General features: G+C 36.7%; 1 protein-coding gene across 2 annotated transcripts in view; it reads right to left on the reverse strand.

Moving 5' to 3' along the window:
* RNMT (RNA guanine-7 methyltransferase) overlaps positions 1-15,302 on the reverse strand; it is a 52,504-nt gene that overhangs the window by 32,118 nt on the left and 5,084 nt on the right. For both annotated transcript variants that reach the window (XM_007487763.2, XM_001371854.3), the window contains exon 2: positions 2,475-2,948. In XM_007487763.2, coding sequence (XP_007487825.1) covers positions 2,475-2,903 — 429 coding nt within the window. In that variant the 5' untranslated portion in view covers positions 2,904-2,948. The remainder of the gene's footprint in view (positions 1-2,474; positions 2,949-15,302) is intronic.

The following is a 15,302-nucleotide window of genomic DNA, read 5'->3' on the forward strand; positions in this document are numbered from 1 at the left end:
GAGCCCACTGTCATTACATACTTCCTATAGACAGGGAATAAATATTCAGGGGGCAGTCCTGCTCCTCTCTTTGGGCATGATAGAGCAATCAGCAGTGATGGTGATGAGTGGGGGTTTTGAAAATAGCTAACCAGTCATGGGCATGTGGTTTTTATTTTGTATCCTCTTTATTCCTTGATTTCTAATGATCATTTAATAAACCTCCTAAACTATCATATTTTCATTATTTGAGATATAAATTTAAGTTTTACAAACCCCAAATCAGCCACTTATTTGCTGTGTAACCAACAATCTTTAAAGGTGAAATTTTCACTACAACAAACCCTGAGCTAATCTTCACTTCTCTGCTTCAGTTTTCTCTTCTGTAAAATGGGAATAATAATAACACCTATCTCCTAGGGTTGTTATGAGGAGTAAATGAAATAACTCTTCAAAAGCACATTACAAGGTCCTCTCCCTCTCCTAAAACTCCCTCTGGCTGTGCCAGAAAGTTAAGTTAACCTCTTTCCTTCTCTCCCTCTCTCTCTCCCTCTAATAATTTCTTACTCCTGTTGTTATTAAATTACCTACCATAAAACTCCATTCTGACTTCTGTGCTTCATTCAGGATTTTCATAAGTGAAATCCTTGGCGACCTTTAATTAATATATTCACTCTTTAAAACTAATTTTAATCTTAACAGAGGGAGTTCTGCGTTCAAGTTGGAAGCTGGTGAAGAATCTGCTTATTGGACCTTGGACTTGGGGAGACTTTTCTTAAAATCTCTCCCTTTGAACTGCAACACGGGTGAGTGAAAACGGCTGACTCCTTTCCTGGATTTTCTGAAGGGACTAGCATCAGGAGAGGCCTCCCCTCCTGCGAGAGGCTTCATGACTAAAGCTCTTGCTTTATTCATTACTGGGCCCTTAGCCCTCAGCTCAAGGCTGAGGCCCCTCCTCTTGGGCTGAGGACTAATTAGCCCTGCCTGGGTTGAGCCAGGGGCCAGAGCAAAATACTTAGTGTGTTAGTTTAGATATCTTACCCTATCCTCTCTCTGATTTTCTTACTTTCATTCTTTCTATATTTTTATAATTGCTAAAAAATCATTTGGAATTAATTTATTAAATTCCTGGAGAAAAATCCAACCCCTTACATTCTGGCCCTTACATATTTGATGATAAACATTTTATTAAATTCTCTAAATGCTTACTGTATAAAAGGCACCATGCAAGGCTATAGATCTCCAAAAATAATGAATTTCATAGCACATAAAATGGCATCTATTTAAGAATATTAAATACAATACAGCAAAAGAATATTTTTGGACTGAGTCTATATGGAGAAATATCTTTAGTGGATTGTCATCTGCTTTAAGCAAACCCAATGACTAAAAAATAAAGTCATAAAGCAAAATAAATTTCAATAATCCACCAAAAAATGATTCAACTCAAATTTAAAGTGTATTAGAAAACCTATGTGCCTCTAATTATAAAAAAATTCTAGGATTGCACAATCTTTTTTCAAAAAACAACTTTGCAATAACTACATTTATTAAATAAATTGAAGTCCACCTGTGGTACTTCACATAGATCCAACCTCAATTTCAATAATCCACATTTATTTAACACCTAAGGTGTTCCTTATGAACAACCTATAAATACTACTTTGTTATAGACAGAAAGCCATAGCAATGTCAACAGTTCATCAATTATTATTAGCCCTAAAACATCTTTCTTAATATACAGCCTGAATTTTCTAGTTTCTGTTTCCTTTGTTCCCCTAAAGCAGTGGTTCTCAAACTCTCAATTTGTAGCAATGAGAATACATAATGCATATCAGGTATTTACATTCTGAATCATAACTGTAACAAAATTACAGTTTTGAAGTAGCCACCAAAATAATTTTTTGGTTTGGGGTCACTGCAACATGATTTATTGTATTGCGGGGTCATGGCATTAGAAAGGTTGAGAACCACTGCCCTAAAGGCTAAGTGACATCCCACAAATCTTGACCAAAGAGCAGCAGTATGTCAAAGACAAAACAGCATGAATTCACTGGAAATTTAAAATCAGGTCTTAAGATTGGTTAGGTAAATCAGAAAATTTAAAATGTTTGCTTCCATCTTAGAAAATACTGTAGCAATTATTATAACTTAATCAGAAAATAACATCCATTATTGGTGTCACTAAAACAGGACTGTCTTGTGAGATGTCAGAAACTACATATATCAGCTGCTCTAAGTCCTTGTGGAGCAAACAGAATAAATAATGAATTTGTGACCTTAGCAAATATAATAACTAGTAACTTCCCAAGATTATAACAGATTATTTCAATTAACTTTGGCTGGCACTAAATTTCCAATACTGAGAAGGCATACTGAGAAAGAACCAAATAAATGTTATAACTTAATTGAAATAATTTCATGGGAATAATGGAAAATAGTTAAAATATGGATCATAAGTAATATTTTAAAATTAAAAAAAATATAGCACTTACTTTGCGTTTCAAAGGAACATCTTCACCTTCCAATTTTCTCTTTCTTGAAGGAGTGCCACCTCCACAAGTAGAAGTATCATCTTTTGAAACATCATCAGTTTCTAACTTTCTTTTTCGTGAAATGCCCTCTTCATCCCCTGCTGCAGCTCTTTCCTCAAGAATAATTTCATTATCTACCTTTCTTGTTTTTGATGGAGTGCCTTCCCCACAACTTGCAGTCTCAACATCAGGATCATCCTGAAATTCCAGTTTTCTTTTTCTTGGTGTGACCTCCTGTACACTATTAGTGTCCTTTCCATCAGAAGATTCACTTCTTGAAATTGTTAAATTTTCATTAACATTGACAGAGAGTTCTGTTTTGGAAACTACATCTGCCTCTTCATCTTCAAAGATCTTTTCACAATCTTCTGTTTTTGCAGAATTTTCCATTTTGCTCAAATATTTGAATTTAAACCTTTAGTTCACAAATTAAAGCTGCAACAGCAAACAAACATGTTACATATGCAGAATAAATAAGGAATTTTTATTTCTAAATATTAACTGTGGAGGTGGAGCCAAGATGGCAAATTAGAGGAAGCAATTTAGCTGAATTCCCTTTCAAATTTTAAAATAATGTGTCAAATCAAATTGTGGGGTGGAAAAGCCAAGAAAAAATAAGTGTGAAATTTTTAACTAATGAAGTCAAGAGGAAAAGTCTGTTTATTGGAATGGAGGCCTATCCAGAATGAAATAGCATAGCCTTTGACACAGCTCCTAGGTATGTACCCCAGAGTTCAAAGAAAAAAAAAGAAAAGGACCTATACGCTGAAAAACATTTTGGAAATTAAGGGAATGCTCGTCAATTGGGGAATGGCTGAAGCATATGATTGTGATGGAGTGCTGCTGTGCTAAAAGAAATGATGAGGCAGGGTAGTTTCAGGAAAGCATGCAAGACTTTTAACTGATGCAAAATGAAGTGAGGACTGAGAGATCACTGTGCACAGTAACAGCAATGTTGTTAATGATGATCAACTGTAAAATGGACTATTACAATAAACTCTGTTCAAGTGTCTCCCCAATACAAACCACCTTCGGCTTAAGCTGTCAAACTGATGTTCCTAAAACACAGATTTTCCTAAAATAACATATCACCTAAAATCCAATGGCTATTTATTACCTCCAATATAAAATATAAACTCCTAGTTTGGACTTTTAAGGTTCTTCATGATTGCTATTAGCCTCTTTCACTTTCCCAGGTTTTTTTTTTTTTATTTTTTCCATCTTGCTGCTCCTGGAACATGACACTCTAGTGGGTTTTCCTATACTTGGAATGCATTCCTCTCATCTGTGGCCTCCAAACTTTTCCTGAGCTGCCTTCATTTATCAGCTTAGCCCTTTTTAATGCAAGAAGCCTTTTCTAGTCCACTTTAATCTTAATGCCTTTCTTGTGTCATTAACTTCCAATTTGGCCTTTTTTTCCCCAGGGTGTTTCCATCTTTGATATTCCAATTGTTACCCAAATCTTACTTCTAGTTCCAAAAAGCTATAACCATACACAGCAGTAAAACCTTCTTGGCAGAAAGGCTAAACCCACTTGAGGGTAACTGATAGGCCTTAAACCCATAGTGAGTGAGTTATGGGAACTATCTCCTCCAAACATGTGAAGACTTCTCTTGAACATTTTGTTCCAATGGATCAAGAAGGAGGTAGAAACAGGCACTATGGAATGCTTAGAGCTTGGTGAGACATCAAAGACATGAAGGTCATGTACTATATCTAGAGCCATCACCAGTCATCTTTGTCTTACCATTGGACTTTAATGACTCCAAAAGAGTGAGGCCAATAACTGCCTCACTTAAATTCAATTTATGTTTGAGTCAAATGACATCATCCATACCATTACACAATTTTTCATCTTACTATTTAGCATTTTATTTTGTTAATTTACCATCTTAAAATCCCATTGGCATGGGCATCATACCCCCCAAACCCAGGCAAGCTATAAGAAGGGAAATTCCTTTGCTCACTTCTGTCCTTGTGACTCCTAACCCAAGAACATCTGATAATTTCTATAAGACACTGAGATTATCATCATCTTTGGATCCTCCTTTAGATTCGAGATGGATATAGAGATGCACCTCCATGTTATACCTTGTTACCATCAGGCTGTATCGAAAGCATCCATCTGTCCCCTAAAATATGAGGGTCTTCAGGAAGACCCCAGTCAGATGACCAAACCCACCATCAAATGCCTGAGTGTTTACCACTCTAGAATCATGTCCTCACTGTTGTAAAAAGCATATAATCCCCAGAATTGATGGATTCTGGGAGCAGCCTTTCATCTTGCTGTTCCACCTATACTATCCTCTTGGTCAGATTCAACATTACTTTCTAAATTAATAAATTTCTCTTTTTATTTTTAAACTAAGTTTTAGAGTCTTGCATTCTTGCAAAAGGTATCCTACCTGAACCCCAGGGGTTCACCTCTAACACCCCACAACACCACGACAAACTGACAGTGGCATGTAATAAATAAAAATTAATCTTGGAGACTTTATGTTAAATTTCTAAGTATTTATCAGTAAAGAGAAAGAAATAAGGCTCCCAGCTTAACTAGCCAAAGTCTCCAGCTGAGGTTGCAAGTTTTAATTCCTGGATTCCAAGCCCAATATGTTCTGCCACTTGGCACCCTGCTATGCAGCTTGCCAAAGATGGCTTACATAGATAACTGCCCCTGGCTCACCAGGACAGAGCTCCTTTCACAAGCCAAAAAAATGGCAGAGAGCCCCATCCTATTTCATTTCAGTCCCTACATATCACATCCTTTGACTACCACCAGTCAGGACCAGGTAACCAGGCAGTTACCTGCCACACTGGCAAATTATGGCAAAATCATGACTCTGTGATACCAGATTAGGTGAGTCTTCTGGGCTGAGGGTCCTCTAAATATTTAATTCACATAAGCAGCAGGCACAGGTACACTAGGACCTGTAGTCACTACACTGTAAACAGGTGACCTGGGGTATATAGGCAACCTTCTCACTGAACTGAAGCAGAACTGGGATTCAGCAGCTATCTGGATGTTTCAGCAGCCTTTAATTAAAAAACATTTTTTTTTCTGGATTATACATGTATTATATACATTGTTATTATAATATTTTATATGCAATATAATTAGAATATTATACAATTTCCATATTGAATAATCTTATATAACCAAAACATACACCAAAATAAACAACAAATAAATCATATGTTTTAATCTGCATTTCTACTCCAACAGTTCTTCTTATGAAGTTATGAAGAGGGTGTTGAAAAACCCAGGGATCACTTAGGAATGCATGGCTGAGTTATGAGGTATATGAATCAATTGGCAAGAGAAATCAAAAACATTTAAAAAATCCAAAAAAAGAGAAAATAATTTGTGGATTAAATATATAGACTATCAAAGTCTTATGTGTAAAAATTCTAAGTAAAGAAAATAAGTCTAGAACAGGTCCTTGAATCAGGGCCAAATTAAAGTAATTTCTATCCCACAAGTCTGTAGGACAAATGCAGTAATATTTCACTTACCCATTTGTAGTTAAGACTACAGGAAGTTGGCATACTATAAGAGAAAAAAAAGGACTAGATTTTTTGTGTGAGAGGGAAGTGTCATTCCTTGGTCTGATTTTACCTTCACCCTCAGGAATAGGGGGAGCCTGGATGATAGCCAATCTTTGGTACTTGTCTGTAAATATTTCACAGTGTGTGGCATAAGGTGTCCTACATCTTAACATGTTAAGTGTCACAACCTCTCACACTATAAAGTCTCACACTAGGTTCAAGTCCCCTTGCATTGGTTTAGAAGTTCATCAATCCTACCAGGATTGGTTTGGTCCTTCTTGACCTTGTGCTCTATTGGCACTATACAGTTTAGCTTTGTGCTTCTTTGGCACTATGAAATGGCTCTTTTTGTATTCCCCTCTCCTGGAATCAGACAAAATTATTAAGCAAAGTACCATAATTAATTTTTCTAGACAATCAATGGCATCACTTTTTATAGTCTAAGGCTTTTGGGGTATGTATTAACATTAGGGAAAATGTATTTTAAACTTATATTACTGCAAAATCAAAAAAATTAAAGTAAATCTTAATACGGGTGACGTGCTTCAGATACAAAAAAGAATTGAAAAATAAAAATGAAATAGTATATTGCACAGCAAGCAAAAACAATAAGAGTTTTAAAAATCAAAAATATATAGTTTAGAATCAGTGACACACTGTGTCAGCCAAGGAGAGGTAGAATACAAAGGTTCCTCAGTAAAAAATGAGATCAATTTCTTTTTTAACTTAACCACTGTGTGAATACAAATGATTTTTAGAATAAAACAGTAATATAGTAGATAATGCACATTCAGAGAAATACCAACGTCCCCAAAATTCACAATAGCCTAGTTAATTACAATAGCAAACAAACCCACTATCACATTTCATATAAGTTGCTATATGACAAAAAAACCCCAACAACTACAAAATGATAGATTTGTCACAATTTTTATAGATGTAACTAATCTTTAAACCTTGGAAAATATAATTTTAAACAAAGTAAAACTTATTTGGGCCTAGAACATCAATAAGAAATCTAGATTGTTCTAGTGGAAGTAAATCAAACTGAAGAGTTCTGCAGGAGCTCTTTTTTCAGTTCCTACTTCACAGAAACACCTTGGTAGGAACATCTCTTTGGTCCTCTACCTTTAATACAGCATTCTTTATCATATAAATATAACATTTATCATTTTCCTTTACTGTCATATTGGCCCATTTGATAGGTGTGAGGTGATATCTAAGAGTTGTTTTAATTGGATTTCTTTCATCAAGAGGGATTTGGAACATTTTTTCATTAGATTATTAATAGTTTTGATGTCTTCATCTTAAAACTGTCTATTCATATCCTTTAGAGTTTGTCTGGGAACTTGCCTGGGGCAGATGCCCCAGACAAACTTGATCAAATCTTAAAGTACCAATCTTGAATACTCTTTTGTCTTAGAAGTCTCTCCTTTTGTATCAGAACCTTCTTCCAGGAGGTCAAGACCAGTGGCTGATCAGCCCCTCCCAGATAATCAAACTCCTCTTTGTATCTGTCTCCAGTTTCCTGATCATTCCTTTAAAATGTTAAAATGCTTGAATGTACCCACAGTAAAGCTATTTTCCAATTTCTTGAAGGTTTATTGAATATTCATTGAAAAGTCATTGTAAAGCAGTTCAACATTTTCTCTCCAACCATAGTAAAAATGTTATAATCCCTTCAGGAAGTCTTGATTGCATCAGGATTCTCCTATAAGTAGATAATAAGGAAAGACTAGTACAAAAATATTTATAGCTGAGCTCTTTGTGGTGACAAAAAATTGGAAAATGAGGGGATACCCTTCAATTGGGGAATGGCTGAACAAATTGTGGTATCTGTGGGTGATGGAATACTATTGTGCTAAAAGGAATAATGAAATGGGGGAATTCCATGTGAACTGGAATAACCTCCAGGAATTGATGCAAAGTGAAAGGAGTAGAACCAGTGTGACAAGGAAATCACTTTAAAAGACTGATATATATATTAATTTAAGGTCACCAAGGAATTCAGCTATGTAATTCCTAAATGAAAACTCAAATCAGCCGTCAGCCTTTTATAGAGTTTAATTACAAATAGGAGGAAAAAAGGAATTAGAGATAGAGAGAGAGAGGGAGAGAGAAAGGGGAGAGAAGGGAATAGGGCTTAAATACCCCCTCTGTTTAGGCTGGGCCAAAAGGCCCAAGCCCTTAGATAGCTGGGGCAAAGAAAAGAGATCAGTCCCTATTACTCACGTGACCAAAATGGAGAAAACAGTCTCAAAGGCCCCCACCTTCAGCTTCCTTCAGAGCAAGCTTCTCAGAGCACACTCCAACCACTCAGACAAACTCCTCAACCCCCTCCTTGAGTCTTCAGCCCCCTCTAGCTTTAAGGAAACCATCCAAGTTCCCTCCCCTCAGTTCTCACATCTACCAATCACTGTCCATCAATTTCCCTGTGCCAATGGAGGCTCTAGCTTAACCCAGGACCGCCCAGAGGTCTCTGGCTTTGCACATGTCTGTTGAAGGTCATATTTTCAAATAATTAAATCTTTGATCCTTTGCTACAGCCCTTCCTAAATCCTGTTAACCTGAGTAGGGTAGAGATTGGAATAATTAAATTTTGATCTATGCTGCAGCCCTTCCTCAATCCTGTTAGGACTGAGTAGGGTGGAGATTGATTCCAAGTATCTCCATTGTATCAAGTCTAAAATCAATCATGACTCAAAGAAATTCCTGTTCTATGCTTAAGCATAGGTCAAAGTCCTTTCCATTGTTCAGCAAAAGGTTTCTGTCCTAAAGTAATCTTAAGAAGGGAGGAGGAGGAACCTCCCATGCCAATGGGGTTCACATTCCAATAGACTATCAGTAAGAAATTTTCCAAGTATGAAATTTCCCAATGGTGAAATTTCCAACATTTATAAGTCTAAGGAATTTTAAGGTTTTCAATCCCCCCTGATGATCATTGGGAGACTAGTCTCCCCATTGATCATTTAACATAATCATTTTGTAGTTCTAAATTCACTTCTAACTAAAGATATACACAATATTCAATTTTCTAAGATAAATTAGAATAGTGAGAGAGGAAATAGAAAAGAAAAGAAAGCAAAACCAATGTTTTGCTAGGCGCATTGACAGAAAGCCAAATTAGGGGCAGTCCCTTTTGGCATAAATGTGTACAGTTACAATAAATGTTCAATCAAAAGTTCAGTCCAATCAATCACATCCAAAGTTCATTCTTGATCTTCTTGATGAAGTGTAGGTTTTCGGCATCTTTCTGCAACAGGTCATTCTCTGGATATAAAAATTTCAAGCTTCTTTCTTGAAGATCTTTTCTCAAACAGAATCAAAATCTTTGAATTAATTGAAAACCTTAAAATTCCTTAGACTTATAAATGTTGGAAATTATTCCAATCTCTACCCTACTCAGGTTAACAGGATTTAGGAAGGGCTGTAGCAAAGGATCAAAGATTTAATTATTTGAAAATATGACCTTCAACAGACATGTGCAAAGCCAGAGACCTCTGGGCGGTCCTGGGTTAAGCTAGAGCCTCCATTGGCACAGGGAAATTGATGGACAGTGATTGGTAGATGTGAGAACTGAGGGGAGGGAACTTGGATGGTTTCCTTAAAGCTAGAGGGGGCTGAAGACTCAAGGAGGGGGTTGAGGAGTTTGTCTGAGTGGTTGGAGTGTGCTCTGAGAAGCTTGCTCTGAAGGAAGCTGAAGGTGGGGGCCTTTGAGACTGTTTTCTCCATTTTGGTCACGTGAGTAATAGGGACTGATCTCTTTTCTTTGCCCCAGCTATCTAAGGGCTTGGGCCTTTTGGCCCAGCCTAAACAGAGGGGGTATTTAAGCCCTATTCCCTTCTCTCCCCTTTCTCTCTCTCTCTCTCTCTCTCTCTATCTCTAATTCCTTTTTTCCTCCTATTTGTAATTAAACTCTATAAAAGGCTGACGGCTGATTTGAGTTTTCATTTAGGAATTACATAGCTGAATTCCTTGGCGACCTTAAATTAATATATATATCAGTCTTTTAAAGTGATTTCCTTGTCACACCAGGTAAACATTGTACACAGAGACAGATACACTGTGGCACAATCTAATGTAACAGACTTCTCTACTAGCAGAAATGCAATGATCTAGAACAATTCTGAGGGACTTATGAGAAAGAATGCTATCCACATCCAGAGAAAGAACTGTGGGAGCAGAAACAGAGAAGAAAAACAATTGTTTGATCCCATGGTTCAGTGGGGATATGATGTAGACTCTAAACGATCACTCTATTGCAAATATTAACAATATGGAAATAGGTCTTAATCAATGACATATGTAAAACCCAGTGAAATTACATGTTGGGTAGGAGAGGGAAAGAATATGAATCATGTAACCATGGAAAAATTTTCTTAATTAAATAAAAAAAATAAAATAAGGATTCTCCTATAAGTAAAGGATTTTTCTGTGAATTTTTGGGCTTTTGTCTTAGGTCAAAGGCTTGTGACATTGTACCCCCACTCCATTTCTCTCTCAATAAAGCATTATATTTTAAGTGAGGGTTTCCCCTAGTCATATTATTTTTTTAAGTAGTTAAAGATGAGGTATTTGAAATTTTCAAGGTCCCCTCAATTTCCACTTCACACTGCCCATGAGCAATTAATGTTTTTCCAAATAATTAGACCTAACTTTATTTGTGTGAAGTGTTTTGTATTTGTATAATTCCTGTGTTTGTCTTGGCAAATAAATTCTCACGTATTTTATATTGTCTAGGGTGATTTTAAATGGAATTTATTTTTTGTTGCTGAATTCTGGAAATACATAGAAATGCTGATAATTTATATGGGTTTATTTTGTATCCTGCAAATTTGCTGAAGTTTTCATTATTTTAACTAGTTGTTTAGTTGATTTCTAGTATTCTCAAAGTATACCACCATGTCATCTGCAAAAATAGTATAGTTTCCTTACTGTCTACTTTCAATTTCTTTTTCTTCTCTTATTTGCTAAAACTCACATTTCTAATACAATATTAAATAATAGTAGTGATGATAGGCATCCTTGTTTTACTCCTGACCTTACTAGGAAGAAGGTAATTTCTGCTGGTCTAAAGTAAGTACTACTTACTATTTTAAGGAAAGATCCTTTTATTCCTATGCTCTTTAGTGTTTTCAATAGGAACAAGTATTTTATTTTGCCAGAGGCTTTTTCTACATCTATCCAGATAATCATGTGATGTCTGTTAGTTTGATTTATTGATATGGTGAATTATATTTATAGTTTTCCTAATATTAAACCAGCCCTGCATTCTTGGTATAAATTCCACCTGATCACAGTGAATAATACTTGTAATGTATTGCTGTTGTCTCTGCTATTATTTTATTTAAGACTTTTGCATCAATGTTTATTAAGGAAATTGTTTTATAGTTGTCTTTCTTTGTTTTTTGGTCTTTCTGGCTTAGGTATCAGCACCATATTTGTGTCACAGAAAGAATTTAGTAGGACTTCTTTACCTATTTTGTCAAATAGTGTATATAATGTTGGGATTGTTCTTTAAATGTTTGATAGAATTCACTTGTGAAACCATCTAGCCCAGGGGATTTTTTTCTTGAGCTCATTAATGTGTCAAAGTGGAATCTAGAAGCCCCCAAACTTGTAGTCTAGAAAGAAGATTTAATGAATCCCAGTTTACTTAGCTTAAAGGTGAAAGCCTCAGGTTTGACCTTGTTACATGAGAGTTCCTCCCTGAGGGAAAGTACAACTTCACTAGTCTCAGACTAACAATAGACCTTAAGGTAGTTTAGGTGGGAATAGCTAACCCAATCAGATGTTAAGTATCTCTTTTGTCCCCACTGGTTTCTCTCCTTAGGCCAAAGTCCTTTACCAAGGTGGCCCAGCCACTGGCTAGGTCATTCCCTTTAGTGTGCATTGTAAAGCATCACCCCCCTCCACTGTTGTTCCTGTTTTGGGACTCTTCATATTCTTTTGTTGCCATTGTAAAGTCAATCAACTATCCCTCCCATCCTGTGATTTTTAGATTTTCTCCACTTTAATGGCTCCCTGGAATTGTTCAATCTAATGTCCTTTGCTTTCTCAGGGGTCAGGGACCAGAGCATTCATAGTTAAATCCTTGGACTCTGCATAGGCCTGTGGCCTGCAGCTCTGTGTAGATGCCTAATTCTGCCAGGTACCTCTTTTCTTAATTAAAGAGTGGTTTTCCTGACTATTTAATAGTTCTATGGTTTTTTTTCCCCAGTCAACAAATAGCTTATACAATTTCTTTTTAAGAGATGTATTATAAGTGTTCTATTTCCTCTTGTTAATCTAAACCTAACCAAGTCAACAAGCTTATGTGCAAATGCAGGCCCATTACATGCAGATGCAATTTACAAGAAAGTACCATGCCACAATCATCATTGCTTATGCTCCCATCATGATGAACCCTAATAGTCAAAGAAAAATTTGAAGAGCTGGAGACCCTCCTCAGTATCACTGTGCTGAAAGAAGTTTCTGGATGACTAATGCCAGAGGAGGCACAGACTATTAGGCATGGCAAAGAGTCCTTGGAAGGAATGGAGTCAGAAACAGCAATAGACACCACTGAAGACTTGTGCATCCAATGACCTCATGGACACTGTCTTCCCCTTATGGAAAAGCAATAAACTCTGTGGATGCATACTGAAAGCAAATAATGGTATTAAATGGACTATGTCTTTCCTAAGGAAAAGGGACTAGAGAAAATGTAAGTGACCAAATTATTTTATGAAGAACTCACATAAGGCATGTGCTGTGACAAAGAAAGAAAGATTTTGCAAAAGAGACTAAAGACAAGAGTTTGCAAAAGGGGCCTTGCTGCAGGCACAGAACTTTATAGTCTCTATTCTAGAGCCTGGGGAAGAGATAAAACAGGACACAGTGAGGCAGTTGGGAGCAGTGGGTTACTGTCTTTCAAGGAGATTGGAGAGATAACTGTCATGGACATTGTACCCCCAGAAACTCAGACAAACTATTATCAGGGAAATTCCTCTGCTTCCTTAGGACCTTCTGACTCCCAACCCAAAACACCAGACCGGGAAGATTACCCTTTGATTGCCCCATAGAATTGAGATGGACAAGAGACAGGAGGTCCTAGGTTCAAATCTGGCCTCAGACACTTCCCAGCTGTGTGACCCTGGGCAAGTCACTTGACCCCCACTGCCTACCCTTACCACTCTTCTGCCTTGGAGCCAATACACAGTATTGACTCCAAGAAGGAAGGTAAGGGTTTAAAAAAAAAAAAGAGTTGAGATGGACAAAGAGACACACCTCATTCATTCATCCTCCAAATCACAAGAACCACACTTTTGCCCTTGGGCTAACCTCCATCCTCCAACCCTTTGGGAGGTTGCTTCACTCAAGCAGTCTGGCTGGCCTAAAATTCAACATTCCTAATAAATTTCTCTCTGTTCTTTTAAGCTAAGGAGTCTTGCATTCTTGCAAAAGGTATCCTTCCTGGAACCCCAAGGGTACACCTCTATACCCACAATGGTAACTTCTTGTGGCTTGGTTTGTCTGGGTCAAGTGGGAGTTGGCCTACCTGTTCCCTGGAAGTGGAAGATTCCTGTTTTCCTGCTATCCTGAGATCCTGATATCCTAGTGGGAGATCCTATCAACCCTGTGTCTCCACATTTTCATCTACCTGCATTCCTGTGAGATCCTGTGTTCTGGGTGTTTCCAGACTGTTTAAAGAGAACTGCCAGTACCCAGTAAAGACTGTCTGTGGGAAAAGTCTGGAGCCATCTTGGCTTAGTCCTATGGAAGGTGAACTCAACAAGAGTTCAGAGCTATCATATTTTGATGAACTATAAACTTGTCTACCATTAATTTTACCTTTTTGTCAACTAGTCAGATAGTGTTTGGCCTACAAGCTGCCTTTCAGGCCTACCCTCAGAGTGATGTATCCAAATTTGATACAGCACTTAAATCTTATCATACATATTACCCACCTATTTCAGTACTGATGTAAAAGATGATTTAATTAGGCAACTTCCATTTATATTGTTTTATGCCTCTGTATAACTGTATATTTTCTGCACGTTATCCTATTAGAGAATCAATATTTCCATGACAAATTATAATAGATACAATAATAAGGAATAATTCCAATTATTAAATAACTATGAGAATCAGTAATCAATAATTATAGTACACTTAAAATTAGCAATAGAATTCCCTCTAGAAATTTTTGCCAAGGCAAATTTGTGAATTTCTTCAGGGTCCTAGAATGTATCCAAATGTTTCTGAGGCTGTTCTCATTTGGCTCTGAAGCTACAGAATAACCTTGGCTAACTTCTTTATTACCATGGAAGGCTACATAATCTGTTCTATAGAAAAGAATATGACAAGACATTACCTTCTTGCTAAAAATACTTCCAGACCTTTTTGTCAATGAGGTGTCTTGTCTCCAAGGGAACATCTGAATATCATAAGAAAACCGTAACTGGTAGACCTCCTTGAAATACACTACTTCATTCTTGCTACAAAAAGACCCCATTTGGCAAACTTCCTCTAAACTGAATTTATGGAATCTAGTTTTTTATAAATACTATGTCAATTCAAAGTCTCAAGAGGCTCTCAGGTCAATGGGAAGTCTGTAGAACAGAGATTCCTGTTAAATAAATAAATAAATCTGTTTTGCTCAGAAGTTTACTCCTTGCATTTTTCTTTAATACTCTTATGGACACCAGAAGTGATACAAGTGATACAAAGTCTCTCTGAAGAACTTTGATATCAATTGTGAGACATGGGAGATATTGGTATAGGGCAATCTAGAAATGGCATGCCTTAATCAAAGAAGGCATTGTACATTATGAGCAAAGCTCAAAAGAAATGTGAGATGAGCAAATTTAGAGATGTTTCCATCCCAAATTTTCATATATGCTGGTAGAGCTTTCTGGAGTGTATATTGGTCTGATCAGCTACAATCAGAATACAATTTACATTGACATAAACATAATAATGTCATTTTGGCCCTCATGTATAAAGGACAACCAACCAACTTCAAATTGACCCTGTATACAACTTGTTTGTACACAATTTGTTTGCATGTTGTCTCTCCCATTAGACTATAAGTTCTTTAAGAGCAAGGTTTTGGGATCTGATTTGGAAGGGGGCTGTCTTTCTTTATTTTTTTTTGCTGTCTTTCTTTATATTCCCAATATTTAGCATAGTATCTGGTACATAGTATGCACTCAATAAATGTTGGCTATGTGAAAGACTGTACCTGTGTTCTTGGTAATA

Source organism: Monodelphis domestica, chromosome 3, assembly GCF_027887165.1.
Source record: "Monodelphis domestica isolate mMonDom1 chromosome 3, mMonDom1.pri, whole genome shotgun sequence".
In the NCBI taxonomy this organism is placed as follows: domain Eukaryota; kingdom Metazoa; phylum Chordata; class Mammalia; order Didelphimorphia; family Didelphidae; genus Monodelphis; species Monodelphis domestica.